Here is a 19,860-nt window from a genome sequence, read left to right as displayed (position 1 = left end):
GGTTCTGTAAATAATAACATTTATTTGAGTGTACAATTTTTAATAATTATTTTTCAACCTCATTTCAAAGGTTTCAAGTCTCGATGCAAAGCAACCCTGGTTGAACGAAGGATAAAAACCGGAAAAGATATTTGAATTCCTCTATAACACTGTTAAAAACAGTGTAGCTATGTGATACGAGCCACTGCGGACCGTCAAGCGAGCCAGAGCCCCTCTTTGAATTAGTACAGCATCACAGTGCGTTATTAATAAAACATTGAGAACGTACGAACCGTCCAATTCAGGTGTGTTCGTTTTTTTTTTTTTTTTTAAATGGCACACATGAACATTAAATTTCAACATGAACCGTATCTGACCAACCGGAAAGAAAAAACACATGCCTGTGAGATTTGTAGTAATGCCAGTAAAATGCAAACAGGATATTTTATAATAACTGTAGTGTTTCTCACATCTAATGTTAAGTAGAGTCCTGACATAGTAGCTATAGCACACAATGTGTAAACATATCCGCCGTATTGCGCTGTATCCCCTCAATTAATGTTTTTCACTTTTTTTTTTTAATCGTGCAAAAATAGAAACCGACTCAAACTCTGAGCAAATTTACAAATAAAGCAACAGGGCTAAATATGCTTTTTTTTTTTGTTAAGAAAATAATAGTGCTAAACTACGTTCTGAATAAGAAAAGGTAAGGTACATAAGAGAGAAGTATGAAAATAGTGTTCTTGCGTCACAATATCAACATTAAAGTCTCGCTCATCTTGTTCCTTAGAGTCGACCTCCCTTTCAATGAATGAAGAAAAAAACTAAACAAAACAAAACCCCCCCCAAAATATTCAACTTTACAAATCAAGAAACTTGATGTAAAATTGCACGTTAATCCAGGAGGGGAAACCTTTACAGGAGATACATGACAAACCTTTACAGATTAAATGAGGTATTGCACAGATTAATTATAAAAAAAAAGAAAAAAAAAGCATAAAGGCAAAAAAAAAAAAAAAAAAAAAAAAAAAAAAAAAGTACAGCAAATTGGTCATCCATTTACATTACAATTTGATAAGATTTATAAAGACAAGAGCATTGTAGTGTCTTGATTGTTTAGGGCAGCGCTGGTCATCAGTCATCCCACTCATCATCATCTTCAAAATCTTCTTCGTCATCATCATCCTCATCCTCATCTACAAAACCATGGATTAAATGTTAAGTTTTCTAGTGTGACACAATGCTGAATGAGTCTGACTGTAATGGTCATAAAGCTCAGTCCCACACACACACCTGAAGAGTGGATTGCTTTGCTCCTCTTCTGCATGACCTCCATCAGAGCGCCCACGATCCCAGCGGACGAGGCCGGAGAGGCCGGAGTCGATTCGGTAGAGTCCGGTACCTGTAAGGGTCACATGATCAGAATGTTTTTGTTCACTGGCATGCCATGCAGATGTGATAAATGACTGTTGCAAAAAACAACAACAAAAAAAAAAACACTGATTTGAACAAGGACTCTGGTGTGGAAATACAAAATCGCTGATTAATTGATGAAATAGAACAAGCAACAAGCAGAATTGCTAAAATAACGACCATTTAGAAATGTAAGGAATCCCACAGAGAACATGAACTGTTCATTTTGATTGTATTAATTTTATTAATTTTGTGTTTTTCCACAACTAAATCATGGCCTGGAAAACTTCCCAATATGATATAACTAGCATCTGCATAATTTGCATTACTGTCATTCAAAAGTTTGTGTTTGGAAAGATTTCTTTAATGCTTTTGAAGAAAAAACAACAACAAAAAAACAACTAAAAAAAGTGTCTTATGCTCATCAAGGCTGCATTTATCTGATCAAAAAATACAGTAAAAACAGTAATAATGTGAAATATCATTACAATTTAGAGAAACCGTGAATATTTTGTAAAATGTAATTTATTCCAGTGATCAAAGCTGAATTTTCAGCATCATTACTCCAGGTTTAATTATCACATGATCCTTCAGAAATCATTCTAATATGAAGATTTGCTGCTCAAGAAACATGATTATTATCAATGTTGAAACTGATACAATCTTTGATGACCAGAAAATTGAAATTGAAATCTTTTGTAGCATTAAAATGATTTTACTGTCACTTGATTCATTTAATGCATCCTTGCTGAATAACAGTATTAAAAAAAAAAATATAAAAAAAAATAATCTTTTCTCATTGGTTCTTTGCCGCTCTACTCACATTTTTAAGCTGAATGCCGACTCGTATTTGGTCTAAGAGAGCGCCACGGCCTCCACTGGACACGGCCGGCTTGCTGTTCGGCTCCACCTTCTTCAGCTGCGCTCCTTCTCGAATCTGGTCCAGGAGTGCAGACTTCCCCCCAGGCAGATCCCCTGAATTAACCTCCGTTAGTGGAGGAGGCGCGGGAGGAGGCGGTCCCGGAGGAGGAGGGGGAGGAGGAGGTGGAGCTCCACCCCCTGAAGATGATGGAGGAGGGGGTGGAGGGGCCGGTGGAGACATGGAGGCGGGCTGGGGAGGTGGAGGTGGTGGAGGAGCTGACCCGTGACCTCTGCTGGGGGGGGGAGGTGGTGCACCCATGCCGGGCCGGGAGGGTGGGGGAGGCGGTGGAGCTGAGGTGGGGGCTCTGGATGGTGGAGGTGGAGGTGGAGCTCCTCGACCTCTGGAGGGAGGAGGAGGGGGAGGAGGGCCAGAGTTATGGGGGGGTGGAGGAGGTGGGAGTCCCCCTCTGGAGGGTGGAGGTGGAGGTGCTGGAGAAAGAGAATACAACAATACGTTACAGTAAATGTTAATATATACCTGTAACATGGATTAATGTGAAAAAAACTTCCCAAAACATGTCAAGAGGATGATGCTATTAAAGTGGCGTTATTAAGGTGGAGTTATTAAGGTGATGTTATTAAGGTGGATGCTATTAAGGTGGTGTTATTAAGGTGGTGTTATTAAGGCATGCTGCAGTTAAGAGCTGTTGATTATGGTTGCCGAGCAACACAGCAAGTTGCAATCACAGAATTTAGAATCTAGGATTAGAATTTTAGAAGGTTTTTAAATTTAAACATCTAATAATGTGAGGATAATTTATATGTAATGAATGATGTCAAAAACATGTCAAGATGATGATAAAGTTGCTATTAAGGTGGTGTTAAGCATGTTTGATTGACAGGTGATCTGACCAATCATAATCCGCCGAATCCGCCATTTTTGTCCGACAAAGCAGTCAGGAGAGTTGGTAGAATAACGTCAGAGGATTTGAACTTTAAAAACGGAGTGTACTGACGTCTTTCCGCGGTTAAAACAACATTCCTTCTGATGTTCATTCATGTTTATTTGATGCTATAAATGAACTAGAAGGAAGAGATGATCGGTTCACGAGCAGCTTTAACTGAGAGATCTGTCAGACACATTAAAGAGCCACAAAATGGTATTTATTGTTTAAATTTCTTTTACAAAAATGACCAAATTTGAAAGTTGAGACTGTTTCATATCAAAAGTAACCTGGTCTGTCAGTGTGTGTCAGTGTGTTGTCAGTGTCCTCTCTGCTCCACGGTGCGTGAGAACAGTGGCGTGGCTTGTCGGACATAGCAACAGTAACTAAAGGGGGCGGGTCTTTGCGAACGGTTAATTAAGAGCTGCTTACAGTTGCAGAGCAACACAGACACTTACAATCACAGAATCTAGAATTAGAATTTTCTAGATTTTTAAACATCAAATAATGTGAGGATTTAAACAGGAAGGTTTTAAACATCAAATAATGTGAGGATAATTTATATGTAATGAATGATTTTATCTTTTGGTTTCCTTCCAAAACTAGGCAGTCATGCATAGCTATTAAATAGATAAACCGTTCTTGTGTTACATATCAAGCAAATCTGAAAGATTTGTAAAAATGTTGAGTCTTTCATGTTCACCAGGGCTGCATTTATTGGTTTGAAAATACAGTATGAAGAGTAAAAATGTGAAATATTACTACAATGTAAATCAGCTGTTTTCTATGTGAATATATTTTAAACTGGAATTTATATCTGTGATCAAAGCTGAATTTTCAGCATCATTACTCCAGTCTTCAGTGTCACATGATCTAAAGATCAGCCAAGAAACATTTATGATTATGATTGAGTGTTGAAAACAGCTTAATATTATTGCTTAATGTTGTTATATTAATCATGATAGATTTTTCAGGATTCTTTGATGAACAAAGTTTAAAAAAAAACAAAAACATTTATCTGAAACCGAAATCAATCCATTATAAATGTATTTACTGTCACTTTTGATCAATTTAATGCATCCTTGCTGAATTGAAGTATTAATTTCTTTTTAAAAAAGATTTTAAACAGTGTATATGCATAAAATAAAAAAAATAATAAAAAACTTAACCCCAAAATTGTGAACAGTGGTGTATTCCATTGCAGTGATATTGTTCGGGTTGACAATATGAGCAAAATATTAAGTGTTGAACAAATAACATCGGATATCCTTGTCCAACGACTCGCTAACGCAGGCAACCACTTAAAACTTTAACTTTAGAGTCAAACTCAACGCAGAAATAGAAATTTCACTCCAGGGTTCTTGAAACGGGAAGATTCCCGTAGGATGCAGTGTGTTCATCCTGGCTGCTGCTCACAGCTCAACTTATTCCTGCAGCTCCATGCGAATATAAATGCTGACTCTGAAAAATAAGTTTTACTGGAGAGCTTTCAGCGGTGAGCAGCGAGGAAGACAGAAGACACACACACACCAGAGCTGGAGATCTCTCAAGATCTTTATTTCAGCCGGTTTCTTCAACCCACAGGGCTTGGTTTGGATGAGGGGTGTGCGAGACTGACAAAAAATAAATATCTTGTTATTTTATCGATAATGATAATTAGAGTGGGTTTATTGTGTTGGTACCAAGGCAGGTTTAGGCTTTGAATCCCAAAGCTTTTGATATTCTTCATATTCTGTGTGGTGGTCAGTTCTCAGCAGCTACAGAAATTATCTTTTCCAATAAGGTTAAATAGATTTTTTACATTTTATGAGCATTTTTACTCCCATAAAGCCATGTATGCGTCATCTTTTGTGTCGTATTCTTCCATTTATTCAATTAGAATAATATAATAGGGCTGTTACCAATCAAATTAAATCAGTATCAACAAAATTCATCTTTGCAGTGCAGAGGAAACACAACTGCATCTGAAGTGGCGTTTAATGCATTTACACAAGACATGAACGCTTTTAACTTGCAGTTACAAATACAGAAATAACGTTTTGATGTTTTAAAACATTAAATATTGATATTTGAAATTATAAAAAAAAAAAATATAAAAAAAAAAAAAAAGTTTAATGAGTGAATCATTCACTCAAACGATTCATTCAATAAGGAAACACCGCTGTGTGTTGCTCAGAGATGTGAAACAGTTCTGTGGCTTCGTTTGGAGCAAAACAAGTAATATTGCGTCTAAAAAATAAGTCACTTAACATTAACTACTTGTTTATTGAACGGTTGTATAAAATCAATATCATTTGTAATCATGCTGATATTTGGAGAGAAAACGGTACTCTTCATGTGATATTGATCAACTCTATTAAATGATATAAAAATAAAAGAGGTATTTTTGACCCTTATCTTGAATATTGGAGGCATTTTAATAGACTGCACGCTTTCACTGCATTATTTACTCTAAATGCACAAGCGCACTAATCTAACCTACAAGACTACATTATGTAGTGCATGTGTGATTTTGTAAAGTGAGGGACACACTCAATGTCAGATCACACATCGTTGAATCAACAATCACGATATTATCATAGACGATATATATCGCACACCCCTAATTTGAAGGTCTAGTTTTGGTGCGTGTTAAGGTTTGCCTCCAACTCTGGTTCTGACTAGAGGCACTAAAAGTATTTTCCAGACACACACACACACACACACACACACAAAGTCTGAATGCAAGCCTTCTGCAAAGAACCAAAGGGTTTTTCTTTTCATCACTGCAGACTCATGCAAAAGGGGAAGTAACCTACCACACCACCTCGGGGGTCCTGAAGGACAAATTATTTAAATATTACTCTGAAATACTACAACATACGATCATTTTTGCTTGGATAAGTGCTAATATCACGACCTGGCACCCGAACTCTTAGACTCACCTTGTCGTCGAAGTTCACTTTTTACAGCCTCTACTCCTCCTTTCTTCTCAATGAAGTCGTAGATGACCTTGGATGTCTCTTTGTCTTTGAGCTGGTCCTCAGAAATGCCACACATGTCAAACAGGTTCTTTAGGTCTGGGTCCAGGTTATTCAACTGCGAAAAGACAAGGAGTGAACCGTCAACAAATGACTGGAAAGAATCGACATACAAATCACATTAAACTAATATGAACTTCTACTTCTTGTGTTGAAGTCCTCCTCATTCGTTAGGAACGCTTTTGCAGTTCATCACATTAACTTTGAACGTACATTATCGTATTAAATTGATCAAAAGTGACATTAAATACGTATAATGTTACAACAGATTTCTATTTAATCATATCAATAATAGTAATTTTCTGAAGAATATTATACTGATTTCTGAAGGATCATGTGACACTGAAGACTGGAGTAATGATGCTGAAAATTCAGCTTTGATCGCAGGAATAAATTACATTTTAGTATATATTCACATAGAAAACAGGTATTTTACATTGTAATAATATTTCACTGTATTTTTATCAGACAAATGCAGCCTTGAAGAGCAGAAGAGACTCATAAAATTCTACCAACACCAAACTTTTGAACGGTAGTGTATTCCAGTAACCAGACTTCATTTTGAAGATTATATCTCTTTTTCCATCACTAAATATCCCTTTTTGTGAAATGTTTTGCTCGAAACAGGTGCTTGTGCATTCTTCTTTTAAAATAAATGCATCTCTTTTTGCTCATTTGTTATTTAACTCAATGTGATTCAGACATTAAGAGTCCATATTTCACAATATTTCAGCAAATTCTTCAAGCACAGAAACAGATGAATGTTCTGCTTAAAAGTTACTAATTCTTTCCTCTGATTATGAAAAACTTCCCTGCTCTCCTGCAGATAGTCTACCGGCGCAATCACACTATAACCCTGAATAAATCCCCTTTATGTAAGCTCTCACTCAGGGGAGTTAAAATTACAAACTGGCGCACACACACTGAAATATGATCCTTTTTTTGGGAGAATGATTGCTTTGGATTATGAAGATACACCCGCTGCAATCACATTGTGTAAGAGATGACTTGCATTTGTGAATCATATCCCGTCATGACCTCTGATCCACGATGAAATCATGTAAACAACAGCATCTTAAGACGACATGCACGCAAAACTGAACATCACGGCTTTACGCGTTAAATGCAAACGTAGTGGCGGGAATACTCACATCAAAGCCCGTGTTGGGATCCCATCCGACATGCCCAACATGCCTGGAAAAAAACACACACAAGCAGAAACATTCACCAAACACAGCTCAGAAACTGAAATGCTTAGATTAAAGGACAAACATAAACATGGTCATGGTTACGGAGGTCTCATCCCTCTTTAACATGATTCCTGGAATACAGCTGCCAGATTATCACATCTGGGATATATTACATGGGATTAAAAACAAGTGTGCATCCGATTACACTTCCCATCACAACATAGGTCCTGTTTACAACTGGTGTTAAGACGTGTTTTGCTCGAAGTGGACGATGCTAAATACAGGTGTAAAGGTTTTGAGCTTGTCCACTTTTGACCACTTCCAGATGTAGTCGAAAACGCATTTGTTCGGATTGCTTTCGCAGTGTAGACGCTCATGTGGTCGAACATCCGCAATACATCGCCAGCTCTCCACCTACTGACCTCACGCGTAAACATTATGGGAAGAGCTTTGGCCAGACGGGATTTAAACTTTGTCGGCTGAAGACCCAAGTTTGGTTTGAAGATGAAAACGTACCAAGCACAATGTTCTCTCACCATTCCTGATTTCTCACACACTCACAGTGTTAAAAGCTGATGCTCTCCGTGTGTTTTTCTGACATTTTACGTTCATGTGTAAATTGCACAAGCATATTTCACCTATTAAATCGAAAGATCTGAAAAAGCCCTTAAAATGTACCCGACAATAGACCCTCCCCTCAAAGAAATCAGGACAGAAGTGCTTGAAAGTAGACAAAAGAGACAGAGTAAAACTCCAGGTGTAAACGGGAATGTGTTTCCCTCGTCCACTCGTGATCCGATCGACCAAAACGCATCTTAATACCAAATCCAAGTTGTTCTGAACTTAAAAAGCGAACTCACCGAAAATTGCTTGGGGTGCCAATCTCAGCTTTGGAGATTTTCTTCTTCTTGTTGTTGTTTTTGCCTTTGGCTTTGTCTTTCCTGTTGAAGTTGGTGAGGTTGATGTTGTTCATTTGAGTGTTATTTTGATAACGCTGGTTGTTGATCTCGGGGTTCTTTATGTCCACCGTTGCCATTGGAAGCGTTGGTCCTAAAAGTCCTGAAGGTCCTGAAACAGTCACAATCAAATTTAATTATGCATTCACTGATGCAATCAAGCACTTTTTTTGTTGTTGTTAATGCTAAAAAAAAAAAAGTTTTAATGCTCTTTAACTGTCAGGAAGCACTTTATTGCCTTTTTTCTCCATTATGCATTTTATTAGGTATCAATCAAAAGCTTTAACACTCAAAATTCATTCATTCAGTACATTTGCTTCACAGTAAACTTAAACTTCTATAACATTTTACACTTTCATGCTTTCACAATCTTCTTTAAAAAGAGACCAATTAATGCACTGATCATAAGACACTGCATTAAGACTAAACCGCCCAATAAAGCTTCTCTCCATCTTGTCCAATTATTTAAGCCTTCGGGTAAAGCACAGGTCACAACCTACCTGTGTCCTCACGCTTGACACTGTACGCAGGCGAGAGTAAAAACGACGGGCTATAGCGCCCGCTAATGTCTCCACCCCCTAAGCCCACATTCAGGAGGATTTTACCCATCACCACACAGGTGCGCTCACTGTGTCGCAGGTTAACCGAGGGGTCGGCGAACGGACCGTACAGCTCGTCCTGTGGGAGAACGAGGCACTGCAGGGGAGCCAGGCAACCTCCCAAATCCGAAGCCCCATCTAGTTTCTCATCCGTCGGCGCTGATAAAAAGGTGGTGCAGAACATCATCTCTGAACACACGCAGACATCCACGACGCAGGTGTGTGTGTGTGGTCAGGCTGCTCTTGCTTTTCTCTGCCAGCATTTGAAGGCTGCTGTGCACTAAAGACACGCCCTCTTTTAATCCCAGGAAATTATACACGACCGCTGGATTTTACATAACCGTTAAAGCCAGCAATAAGCTGCGGAAAATCTCCTGGGTTCTTGAGGACACGCTTAATTTGAGGAACAACAAAAAACCCTCCACGCAGACAGAGGGTGCAAGTCAAAAAAAGGCGGTCAATACTAGGTGACTAAACAGAATATCAACAGGGAAAAACCCTGTTGTTCCTCAGTCAAAACACACAGGTCAGCATAAGGGTAAATTCATATAACCATCTCTCAAACAGATTCTCTACAAGTCTAATATTTGTAGTTGCACCAGAGCTCATGTTGCTCACCCATAGACATCAAACAGAGGTCAGAGGTCACAGTGCTGATATGCACATACACTACCAGTCAAAAGTTTGTAAAGACTGGAGTACATATGAATCACATACACACTCTCAATAACCCACTTTGAGAACTCTGAGTGTCAAAAGCACCTTCACACACCCACAATAGTCCAGTTTCACTGGAAAAAAACAAACACACCTAACCCTAAACCTAACCCAAACCCAAATCATCTTCACATTACTTCAAAACTTCGGCCAAGTATATAGGATGGTATTGACAAAGGTGCTAGATTTTCCAGTATAGCTGGATTTCTGCCTCTCGGGTGGATGCTAAAGTGCAAATGAGGCGTTAACATACGTTAGTTGGGTAGGGTAGTTGACAGCCCCTGAGGGTCATATGGCGAAAGACCATCACCACTGTGAAGATCAAGTTTTGGTGTAACACATGAGGGGGGAGGGATGTTTGCTTGTGAATTATATTTGCTACAGTGTTTGCCTGTGTGCATTTAAAATTTCTGAGAAACGTGGCTGAAAGTGGTTCGACTGAGCAGCACAACACACTTGTAGCCAATCCGAAATAGGGGGCGTGTCCACTCATGATGGGGGGAATCAGAAATAGGGGGCGTGTCCACTCATGATGGGGGGAATCAGAAATAGGGGGTCGTGTCCACTCATGATGGGGGGGGTGGGCAATCAGAAATAGGGGGCGTGTCCACTCATGATGGGGGGAATCAGAAATAGGGGGTTGTGTCCACTCATGATGGGGGGGGTGGGCAATCAGAAATAGGGGGCATGTCCACTCATGATGGGGGGGGCAATCAGAAATAGGGGGCGTGTCCACTCATGATGGGGGGGCGCAATCAGAAATAGGGGGCGTGTCCACTCATGATGCGGAGGGGCAATCAGAAATAGGGGCGTGTCCACTCATGATGGGGGCAATCAGAAATAGGGGGCGTGTCCACTCATGATGGGGGCAATCAGAAATAGGGGGCGTGTCCACTCATGATGGGGAGGGGCAATCAGAAATAGGGGCGTGTCCACTCATATGGGGGGCAATCAGAAATAGGGGGCGTAATCAGAAATAGGGGGCGTGTCCACTAATGATGGGGGGCAATCAGAAATAAGGGGGCGTGTCCACTCATGATGGGGGGCAATCAGAAATAAGGGGGCGTGTCCACTCATGATGGGGACATGTATCCTGCGTGTCCTGCATATTCGTCATCTGTGTTTTATTTTTCGCAATGCATTATTTTGCTTTAGCTATGATAAAGAAAGACATCTGTGTATTTTGGGGGTGGAGCAATGAAGGGAAGGGAGTGTTTCCTTAGGTTGGTTTCAAATAACAGCGTTTCTCAGAAATGTCTTACTGCACCTTTAAAGCTACGTGGTGAATTGGGCAAACATTTCAAGATATGGCCTGGTGACGTATATATAGATTTTTGTATTGTGCCATTATTTTAATGACAAATGAAACATTTAAAGTTGAATAAATAAATAAAACAATTATAAAAATGTAATTCTTCAATTAAATAAATAATATTTCAAACATGCCCATACAGCATGGCAGCATTTTATTATATTTTAATTTCATTTAATTTGGGGCTAATTGTCACAATAATAATGCCACAATACAAAATTGCTATGGTCCTAAAAACATACGTTATTTTCTTTCAGTAAAACATAATTTCCTATTTTTTCCTTCTGATTTTTTTGGGGTGAAAAATGAACCAGACATTTCTTGCATCTGATTATTCAACATGCGTTCATAAACTACTAGCATTATCTTCAAAGAATCTGCAGACATAACACACATTTTAACTGGTAAACTTGGTCAGTCCTGGGTAAAGTTTAGTTTAGACAGAATGAACGTTCATGTAATTCATTAATAAACAACCTACCATTAGGTGGGTCACGTCTTTTTTCTGCAAGACAAAATTAAGATAACTGTTATTACTAAATTCACCACTGCATGACTTAAAATTGGAAGGTTTATTAGTGAAAGAATTAGATTTAGCGGTGTAGGAAAGATCGAGGAGATGTTTTAATGCACAATCGTCTCCTTGTCCCGGCAGAAGTTGCCGAGTCAGTCGACACACAGAGGGGAAGTGGTTAAAGAGAAGACTAATCAGAAGCAGACCGACACGCACAGACCCCTGTGGGTCCCACAGACATCAAAGAGCCGGATTCGGCAGAAACACACAAACTGCTTGAGTAGCCTTAGTTAGGAAGGAAAAAAGAACTGGGAGCAACAAGGCATGTAGTGTTACAGAAAGAGTGATAGAAGTAGACAAAGGGGGAATCATGTCAGAAGAAAACCAGATGATAATGGTTTTTCCAGCAGAGGGAAACGAGTGAAGCGAAGGAGAGATACAGTTCTGCTGTGCTGTTGTTGCATTTACCGGTTTTCCTCCCTCTTCTAAGCAGAAGATCATTTGCTGTCGACCTGAAGCGTTTGGCGTCCTCCTCACTGGCAAAATTCAGACCGATCTGGGACGTCTGAGGACAAACACACATTAAAGACACTTTATACACACTCTGTTTTTGGTGAAACAGCAGACAGACAATAAGTCAAATCAAAACACAGATGAATCAGTTATTCAAACAGAATGTAACAAAAATTGAAAAAGACATTTACAAAATATTTTACGCTTGTAATAAGCCGCATTGTTGACTTGAGAGAGCTTGACTAGAAAGTTTGAAAAAGTTTAAAGAAGTTTGAATGTTTTGAAGGCAATAGTCTATAAGATAGATAGATAGATAGATAGAATAGACAGACAGACAGGTTGATATGGTGTTTTTCTATGTTGCTAGCATGTTTCTAACATGATTTAACAAGTTGGGAAAAAGATTTAACACATTGCTAACATGTTGCTAGCATGATTTAGCATGTTGTTAGCATGCTTTAGCACGTTGCTAGCATGATTTAACGTTGCTAGAATCTTCATTTTTAGGAAAACCATAAGTCGGATCAGTTTGAAAAGATATACCAACTCAAGTCAGAACAGTCTGAAGGTCTGAGCCGAGTTTGGAGGTTCTAGCTTTAAAGCTCTAGGAGGAGTAGCAGTCAAAAGAACTAGTCTCGGAAGAATAATAAAACGTTTAAATTGCATTTCAGTAAGTTTGCCCTCTCAAGCCAACTTAATGAGGAAAAAAGTCATTACATTTTCATAAAGGACTGAGAAGACTAACTTTTTTTTGGAGGATGAAATCATGCACAATAATAAGAGCAGAGATATACATGAACAAAGCAAACAGAGCCAATTTCAGTTTCACATTGACTTTATCAGTCTGTGGCCGTGGCACATACCTTACGTCTGCTGAGGTGAAGTACAAGAGTACAAAACAGATACGAACACATGAACAGACACACACAAAAGGACATGCATGTACAAGATATGAGCACTTACGTCTCCAGCAAACGTGATAAAGTAAGGCCTGGAGCTGTTGATTGAAAAGGAGTTGTAGAGTTCTTGATCAAACAAGATTTTTCCTTCCTGTCGAAACAGAATAAGAAACCATTTACTTAATACTAAGAACAAGATGATACATGAGGAATCACGAAAAACACATGGAGCATCTGCTGACTTACTTTCATATCAAACACCCTGATAAAGTAAGATCTCAGAGAGCTGTCTTTCACCAGACATGCCACACCACAGCACTTCTTCACCCAGGACGAGTTTCTGTCGGCTCCATAGACCTGCACCACCGCTGAAGACAAACTCTGCGGACACAAGGAGGAAACAGAAGAGTTAAACTAAATCTGCAATGATGATTTATTTAAAATAAATCCTGCACCTGCTTATCTCATGGTGAAAACAGATGCCCAAGTATCACTTTCAGAATGAATTTTAAAGAGGACCAATTATGAGGCCACTATGAATGTTCAAAAAACACCTTATTTTCCTCATATTCTCCATTGTTGCATCTCCTCCCTTCCCAGTCTGTCAGTAACGCTCTGTTTAGTTCCTGTCTCTATGAAGCCACTCCTTCTGAAAAGCACACAGTGCTCTGATTGGTCGGCTGGATCAGTGTGTTGTGATTGGTCGAGCGCTTCGAGTGTTTTTGGGAAATGTCCCGCCCCTTACCATAACCACCAGTTTAACACACTACTAACTAACTCAACCAGGCCCCGCCTCTTTATTCTGCATATTAATTATTTAAATGAGGAATATTGTGACGTGTTCGTTCCCGAAAGAAACTCAAGACTACAATGGAGGCGTTTCAGGAGTTCAGAAACACTGACTCTGATATAGAGAATAACTATTTTTCATGCTCAAACAGCAACATTATACACTAAAGAAAGTCGAATAAAAAAAAAAAAAAAAAAAAAGCATATTTGGACCCCTTTAATAAAATACCATTTAAAAACAAAACAAAGAATGTCATTGTGCATGGAAAAAAAAAAACAATAAAAAGGCTTTTTGGTTCTTGTTAATAAGTCGATGTGCCATAAAGGTCACCACAACTGGTCAATAAATAGAAACCTTTAATGCCATAAAACTACCAATCTGTAGAGGACATGATTATACCGCAGTGTCATTCAACATGGCGATGTGAGTGAAACATGCCGAGAGCACAGCCCTTTGACAGTCTCCTCACGAAGCTGCCGGTCACAACGCCAGTGAATGAAGACTCTCAGACTAATCATGATGAGAATGAGGAACGCGGCTCATTATGCGCATTATTACTGTAGTCCAAGCTCTTGGCTGAGAGCATAGATCATTTTAGATTATATCGTTATATCTTTTCTTCCCTTTTGTGCCGTATATCTGAGTGAAATGCTTCTACAACAAGAACAAATGTGGGAGGGGCTTGATTTTGTCTGTGGGGAATTGATTGGATGGTTGTGGTTTGCTATTGGATGGTTGTGGTTTGCTATTGGCTGATCTCATGTGAGTGACAGGTTGAGCCCCGCCCTCGTCAGCAGAGAAGAGATGGTCACTGCAAGAGGGAGGGGAAGTTATTCTGATTAAAGATTATGAGGAACATGATTTAAAAACAAATAATAACGTGCACAGATGAATCATTTAAAATAAAAACTGCATAATCTATGAAAACAAGAATTGTCCAGTTTGAATTCATGGACTTTAAATTCCAGTATGACTATATAATATATAAAAATCCAAATTGTTACAAGTTTGTTGCATTTTTAATTTTAGATATTTTACCTTGTATATTATATAAACAACCTTATTATCAGGGAGAAGCAAGTTTTTCGAAGTTGTAAATAAAGTAAAGTCTGTTTACCATGTAGATGCTGAAATGTAAATGTGGGCGGGCATATGTTAATGAGCTCCTGGTTGTGATGTCTATTACATTACATTTTCTGAATGATCCGTTTTGGCAGTTTAGTTTTAACAGAAGGTCTGGAATCTGGACAGACATCACTCTTTTTCACTCTAGTCGAAATCCTGCTTTCCAAGATATGATGCCTTTGAGGAAAACAAGGATACACCCATCCCGAATTGAAACCTGAGTTCATAAATCAATAGTCTGACCTGAGATGAACCAACTGCGAGGAATCAGAACCAGTGAACATTTCTCCTAAGAACTGTATGAAGTCCGAGCACTTATAAGTGAACAGCTGCGAAATGCTTGAAGACGTTCTCGCCAAACAGCCACTTTAGGGAATTAATGATCAGCATCTATTCTCAGGACGGGCCAGATGATTTACATAAGCGCAGAGCGGACCAGCAAAGCCAGACAGTCCTGCCAGGATCCTGGTCAGGAGTGAAGCCACGCCACACATCTTAACAACCCGCCGAACTGTTACAGAGACACTCAAAGCTTCCATTAACCACACGATACAAGCCAGAGACAGACAGAGCGAGAGAGTCTTCTGCGCTCTCATTGGCTGAATGAAGCTGCCGCCCATTATCAGTTCATTCGAGTCATTACTCAAACTCTGAGGCATTCATCCGAGCCAACATCAGACAGTCGTCGCTCCGTATCTCGCAGTTTATCGCTCATCATCAGCTGCAGCTAATGGAAGAAATCTGGCGACGTAACGTACGTGCACTGCGATGACATCACTGATGATGTACATGCTCCTGTTATGCATGAAATAAACCATTTTATTCAGTAAGGAGGCATTAAAGTGACTATGATATCACCAAAGATTTCTATTTCAAATAAATCACGTTGTAATAATCATAAATGTTTCTTGAGCTGCAAATCATCATATTAGAATGATTTCTGAAGGATCATGTGACACTGAAGACTGGAGTAATGATGCTGAAAATTCAGATACATTTTACTATACATTCACACTGAAAACAGTCATTTTAAATTGCAATATTTTCACAATATTATGGTATTTTTGGTTAAATAAATGCAGACTTGGTGAGCAGAAGAGACTTAAAAATATATTTAAAAAAAACCCAAACTTTTAAACAGTAGTGTGTCTATCCATCATGTTATAAAAAATAAAATACAAATGGATAAATAAATAAATCTAATATAATTTATTAAAAATTAAATATTAATTTAAATTATAATTACTAAAATTAAATAAATATTTTTAATAAGTTATATAATTTAACTATATATATATATAAAAAGTATGAGAACACTTGTCACTACATATTTTCCATACATAAATGTGTTGGTTTACACTAATATTATTCTGAAATGCGAAAAATAGTCATAAGGCATGTCCTTTTAATAATAATTTACAAATGGCTAAACAATTTTAAAGTTCACATTATTAATGTGCTGTATAAAAAAAATAATTCATAGTTCAACAAACTTGACTTTTGTAGGTGAACTGAGGCTATATGGAGCTACAAAGGTGTACAATTCTTCATATTTTACTATATCACTGGCCATCTAAAAACCACAGCAATGATAACACTGAAGTAGAGGTGTGTGTGCGAGATCACAAATTCTGATCGTGAACCATTAAAATGTCACCATCATATGTAAACGCAGAGGTAGAGTTAAGCTCACGTGAAGTTGCACTTATTCACAATCATGAAAGTTTATCATTTGCATATGTCTATTAAAGCCTTGCCAGATAAACATTTTATCCACCACATGCTGTTCTGACATGTGCTTTTCATCCCCTGCACACTTAAAGCCTGTCAAAAACAGCGCCTGAGAACTAAACTTAGTTACCTTATGCGTTTTATTGTGCTTAAACTCTCAAACACACAAAGGTTTACATAAACACAGTCGGTTATGTCTTAAGCGAACAAACAGTTGGTGGAAAACCGGATGCGTATCTGTATATTAGATCCGTGCATGAGGTCTTAAAGTGACAGCAGCCTAATAAACCTATGCCACTTGTCATTAATGTTAAAAAAAACAACAAAAGACAAAAAGAAAAATCACTTACTGCTCTTCACTGAATAACTTCACTAGCTTTAATAAGAATCAACAGTCTATGTAGCGTTTTATTTTTACATTTGTTTATTCAATTTCTTACTTGTATACTACTGTCAAATACACCCATTTTAGTTAATTTGCATGTGTATCTTTGTTCTTATTTTTTAATAACAAAGATACAATAATGAAATAAAGATTTTCATCTTCGCTCACCCCTTCTTTGGCCTAAATTGTCTGTCATTCGTTTTTCTTTTATATTTTGTTACTTTGTAATTTTTTAAAATAGGTAAATTAGTTTGGCTGTATTGCTGAGTCACTTGCAAAATAGTAAAACCAACATTAAAAATGGCGATATGATGTTTCTGCCATTTCGCCCACCACGACTATACTGAAGACAGAGGCCAAAGTTGAAGAATCCGTCATTAACAAATGCCTAACGATGTCTATGAACCTGCTATTATCAAATTCTATGCATTACAGACTGAAACAGAGATAAGGCTGAAGAATTGTGATTTTAGCCGTCCTCACTTCACAGAAACTCGGCCAGCAGGAACTACCAGAGAGGACTGGTTCTCCAACCCCCCCCCACATTCATTCCCATGCAGGAGGAGAACCACATACTCCCAGAAACAGCAGGAACACCAGCAAGGCCCAGCGGACCACATCCTCAGGCTGCTCCTGATCTCAAACTAATGCTAGCTCCCTAAACCTGGCACAATGCTAACAAAAAAATGGATGAGTTTGAAGTCTCAGCTCACGGTTCTGTGATTCAGAGCATATTCAACTGATTCCTCAGAGGAGAGATGTGGACAAACACACCCACTTCAGTCGTGCCACGACACGCAGCTTGAATATAAAAAGGCTTGCGACATAAATTCATGAATAAATGTCAAAAAAGGTGACGAAGCCCCTGGGATGCATTGATATTGCAAGCGCATGATAAGCACAGCACTGTCACTGTTCAACGCCGCTAGGAATGTGGAGCATTCAAGGACCCGAGTCATGCAGGAGAAACCGGGAATCTCGGGCGGCAAGTCCTGGTTCCCGTTTCACACAGAGGATCGAGGCCCTTTGGAAACATGCATGCCCTCGTTTGAAAAAGGAAGCTTCGGTTTTGTTATCCGAACAACATGAGTTTCATCTTGTAGGAACAGAACAGGTAATGCAGTGGAATGAGGAAACAGAAGTTTACAACTGGATTCAGACAGCATTGATGATTCAACTAAAAACATGTCAGGACTGCACTATCAAAACATAATGATATATGGTGCAACTTATGGTTATAAATAAGAATAAACGCATAAATCATTAAGGTTGATTAATTGGCCTATATTTAAGTGCATTATATATAGCCATGAATTAATGGGTCAAACAATTCCAACCGATTCCCATACTTTCCCAATCTTGAATATTGTGTTACATTCTTAACAGTTTAACCAGACACACCAATGCCAGTTTCCTCTATGAAACAGTTATGAAAGCTGGGTGAATTATCAATGTACACATATCATGGATGGAAATGCAGAGGTAAATGGCTGATATTTAAAACCAGAACTGTGTTTTATTGTGAATTCTGAAGTAGGAAGAGTGTTATGAGCTGCTGTCAGGTGATTGGCTTTATCAGCCATAAAGATAAAGAATTGTGCCAATATGACATGAACTATATCAAGTTAACCTGATTACATTTCATCAAACAAGACGAGGCAGAGTTTATAAGAACCACAGTTATATATACAGATGTCAAAAAAATAAAATACAAAAATTTGGGTTTATACTTGAGGTGAAAGCATATATCATAATATTGGCATTGAAAGTTTGAAAAGCCCTTATCTAAAGTACTCAATCTCACCAGCACAAGGCCCATGAGCTCACCTGAAACTTTGAAAGCATTGATAGAGACACACTAATGACCGCAGCAAACAGAAGCCAGCGCCTGTTAAACTCGGATGATGCAGACAGTGTATCTTTACAATGATACATTGTTGATGGATCCGTTCCAATGGAATCATCAGTGATACATTCATATCAGTTCGAGTTTGGAACATCCATGACTGAAAACAACTACCTGGCAAAGAAACCAAGCAAATGCTTGAGAACTTACCGTGCATTTCCTGCCCAGATGGCTGAAGAGCACTTCGTTTTCTTGTGGTGTGAGAAGAATAGAGCCGACGCTACTCATAGGCCTCCTGGTTGAAGGCGGACCACTCATTTTGACAATCCGATGGTGTGAACTTGTGATCAGGAAGTGTTAAACAGAAAATATGCGTTCATTGATCTTTGATCACCGCAGCTTGTATCCGGAGCCTTTCATATCCAGACCTGTGTGTTCGGCCGGGAATGGGTTGAGAGAAGTCCTGCGTCTCACAAACAAAAAGCGATCCTCGTCTGGTTATCCAGTGTCGTCTTGAGCCTCTAAACTTTCATCTGAACTCCTGTGCACCGAGCTTTCGATCCAACATGGCAGTGCCACCGCTGCGCATGACAGTGAGACGCAGCGGATTACAAATCCTACTATGGCGAAAGCTTGGCTTATGAATATTAATGAGACGGCGTGGCGTTCAATAAGCAGAGCGAATTGATTGGCTGATGGACGGGGGCGCTAGTCAGTTAGCGAATCAGAGCGTTTATTGGGCGTGGCTTGTGAATATTGAATAACTAATGTGACTGGACGCTCCGGGAAGGTTACCAGGCAACGCCAGCGTGAGCGATGAAATAACCATGAACGAGGCCCTCGCTATAGTAGGATATGGTCGTGTTTAGTCTGCGTATAATGTAAAAGAGTCTGCTTTCAGCATTTAAACGCTTGAAGTAAAAATATTTGTTGGTTGTCAGACAGCTGTAGCCTTACAAATCGCAATCAAGGCATTATTGACAATGATGAAAATGCAGTTTCAGAGAGGGACGCTGTGTGGGCGGAGTCATGACGTGGAGTGAAGTGGGTGATTTTTTAATTTAAT

At 38.9% G+C, this 19,860-nt stretch overlaps 1 protein-coding gene across 3 annotated transcripts; it reads right to left on the bottom strand.

Annotated features, from left to right (window-relative positions):
• Nucleotides 1-2: 2 nt before the first annotated feature.
• On the bottom strand, nt 3-19,385 carry waslb (WASP like actin nucleation promoting factor b). Of its 3 annotated transcripts, XM_084110987.1 has the most exons (11): nt 19,005-19,385; nt 13,164-13,298; nt 12,982-13,068; nt 11,974-12,070; nt 11,473-11,496; nt 8,268-8,475; nt 7,369-7,411; nt 6,122-6,275; nt 2,216-2,742; nt 1,273-1,381; nt 3-1,175 (listed from the first exon to the last, which is right to left on the bottom strand). In XM_084110987.1, exons 1-11 carry the CDS (start codon nt 19,110-19,112, stop codon nt 1,114-1,116), a joined length of 1,554 nt encoding a protein of 517 aa, XP_083967113.1. In that variant the 5' UTR covers nt 19,113-19,385; the 3' UTR covers nt 3-1,113. The 3 variants fall into 3 exon arrangements, with proteins under 3 accessions (XP_083967113.1, XP_083967114.1, XP_083967115.1); XM_084110988.1 differs by lacking the exon at nt 11,473-11,496; XM_084110989.1 differs by lacking the exons at nt 11,473-11,496; nt 11,974-12,070; nt 12,982-13,068; nt 13,164-13,298; nt 19,005-19,385 and adding an exon at nt 8,864-10,171.
• Between the last annotated feature and the right edge of the window lie 475 nt (nt 19,386-19,860).

Source organism: Abramis brama (assembly GCF_963993115.1).
Source record: "Abramis brama genome assembly, chromosome: 4".
Taxonomy (NCBI): domain Eukaryota; kingdom Metazoa; phylum Chordata; class Actinopteri; order Cypriniformes; family Leuciscidae; genus Abramis; species Abramis brama.
This window is presented reverse-complemented; position numbering and strand designations above follow the sequence as displayed.